Here is a 940-nt window from a genome sequence, read left to right as displayed (position 1 = left end):
TATAATGATAACAGACTAGGGTTACAGTAAGAGTACTATAATGATAACAGACTAGGGTTACAGTAAGAGTACTATAATGATAACAGACTAGGGTTACAGTAAGAGTACTATAATGATAACAGACTAGGGTTACAGTAAGAGTACTATAATGATAACAGACTAGGGTTACAGTAAAGTACTATAATGATAACAGACTAGGGTTACAGTAACAGTACTATAATGATAACAGACTAGGGTTACAGTAACAGTACTATAATGATAACAGATTAGGGTTACAGTAACAGTACAGTTTCTAACCTGGAACAAGAAAGTGAAATGTGAAAGGATTTTGACGAGTTGTTTCAACTTCTTTCTGTTCTCGATCTTTCTCCAAAATAATTCGGATCTCTTGATCATCTTGTGTGGGGATATTTAAAACTGCCACAACTCCTCTAGACCACTAGAAAGAAAAACTGTGAATTATACAATGTTTTCTGACTCATACAACTGTTCAAAAATGGCTTCACACCCACAGAACTTAGAACTTTTGAGTAAGCAATATATTTAGACGCGTAAAACTGTTAAATAAACAATATATCTAGACTCATAGAAATGTTAATTGAACAATGTCTCCAGAAGCGTAGAATGGTTAATTCGGTAATATCTCCAAATCCACAGAGCTGTTAATTGAACAATGTCTCCAGACCTGTAGAACTATTAATTGAACAATGTCTTCAGACCTGTAGAACTGTTAATTGAACAATGTCTCCAGACCTGTAGAACTGTTAATTGAACAATGTCTCCAGACCTGTAGAACTGTTAATTGAACAAAGTCTCCAGACCTGTAGAACTATTAATTGAACAATGTCTCCAGACCTGTAGAACTGTTAATTGAACAATGTCTCCAGACCTGTAGAATTGTTAATTGGGTAATATCTCCAAATCCAGAGAGCTGTTAATT

The 940-nt window shown here is 34.5% G+C and overlaps 1 protein-coding gene across 1 annotated transcript in view; it reads right to left on the bottom strand.

Moving 5' to 3' along the window:
- LOC106472287 overlaps positions 1 to 439 on the bottom strand; it is a gene marked incomplete at its 5' end in the record, with an annotated part of 34,423 nt that extends 33,984 nt beyond the window's left edge. The window contains one exon of the mRNA XM_022400883.1: positions 298 to 439. Coding sequence (XP_022256591.1) covers positions 298 to 439 — 142 coding nt within the window. The remainder of the gene's footprint in view (positions 1 to 297) is intronic.
- Positions 440 to 940: the final 501 nt, after the last annotated feature.

The sequence above is a fragment of the Limulus polyphemus genome, unplaced genomic scaffold, assembly GCF_000517525.1.
Source record: "Limulus polyphemus unplaced genomic scaffold, Limulus_polyphemus-2.1.2 Scaffold5219, whole genome shotgun sequence".
NCBI classification, from domain to species: Eukaryota; Metazoa; Arthropoda; class Merostomata; order Xiphosura; family Limulidae; genus Limulus; species Limulus polyphemus.
This window is presented reverse-complemented; position numbering and strand designations above follow the sequence as displayed.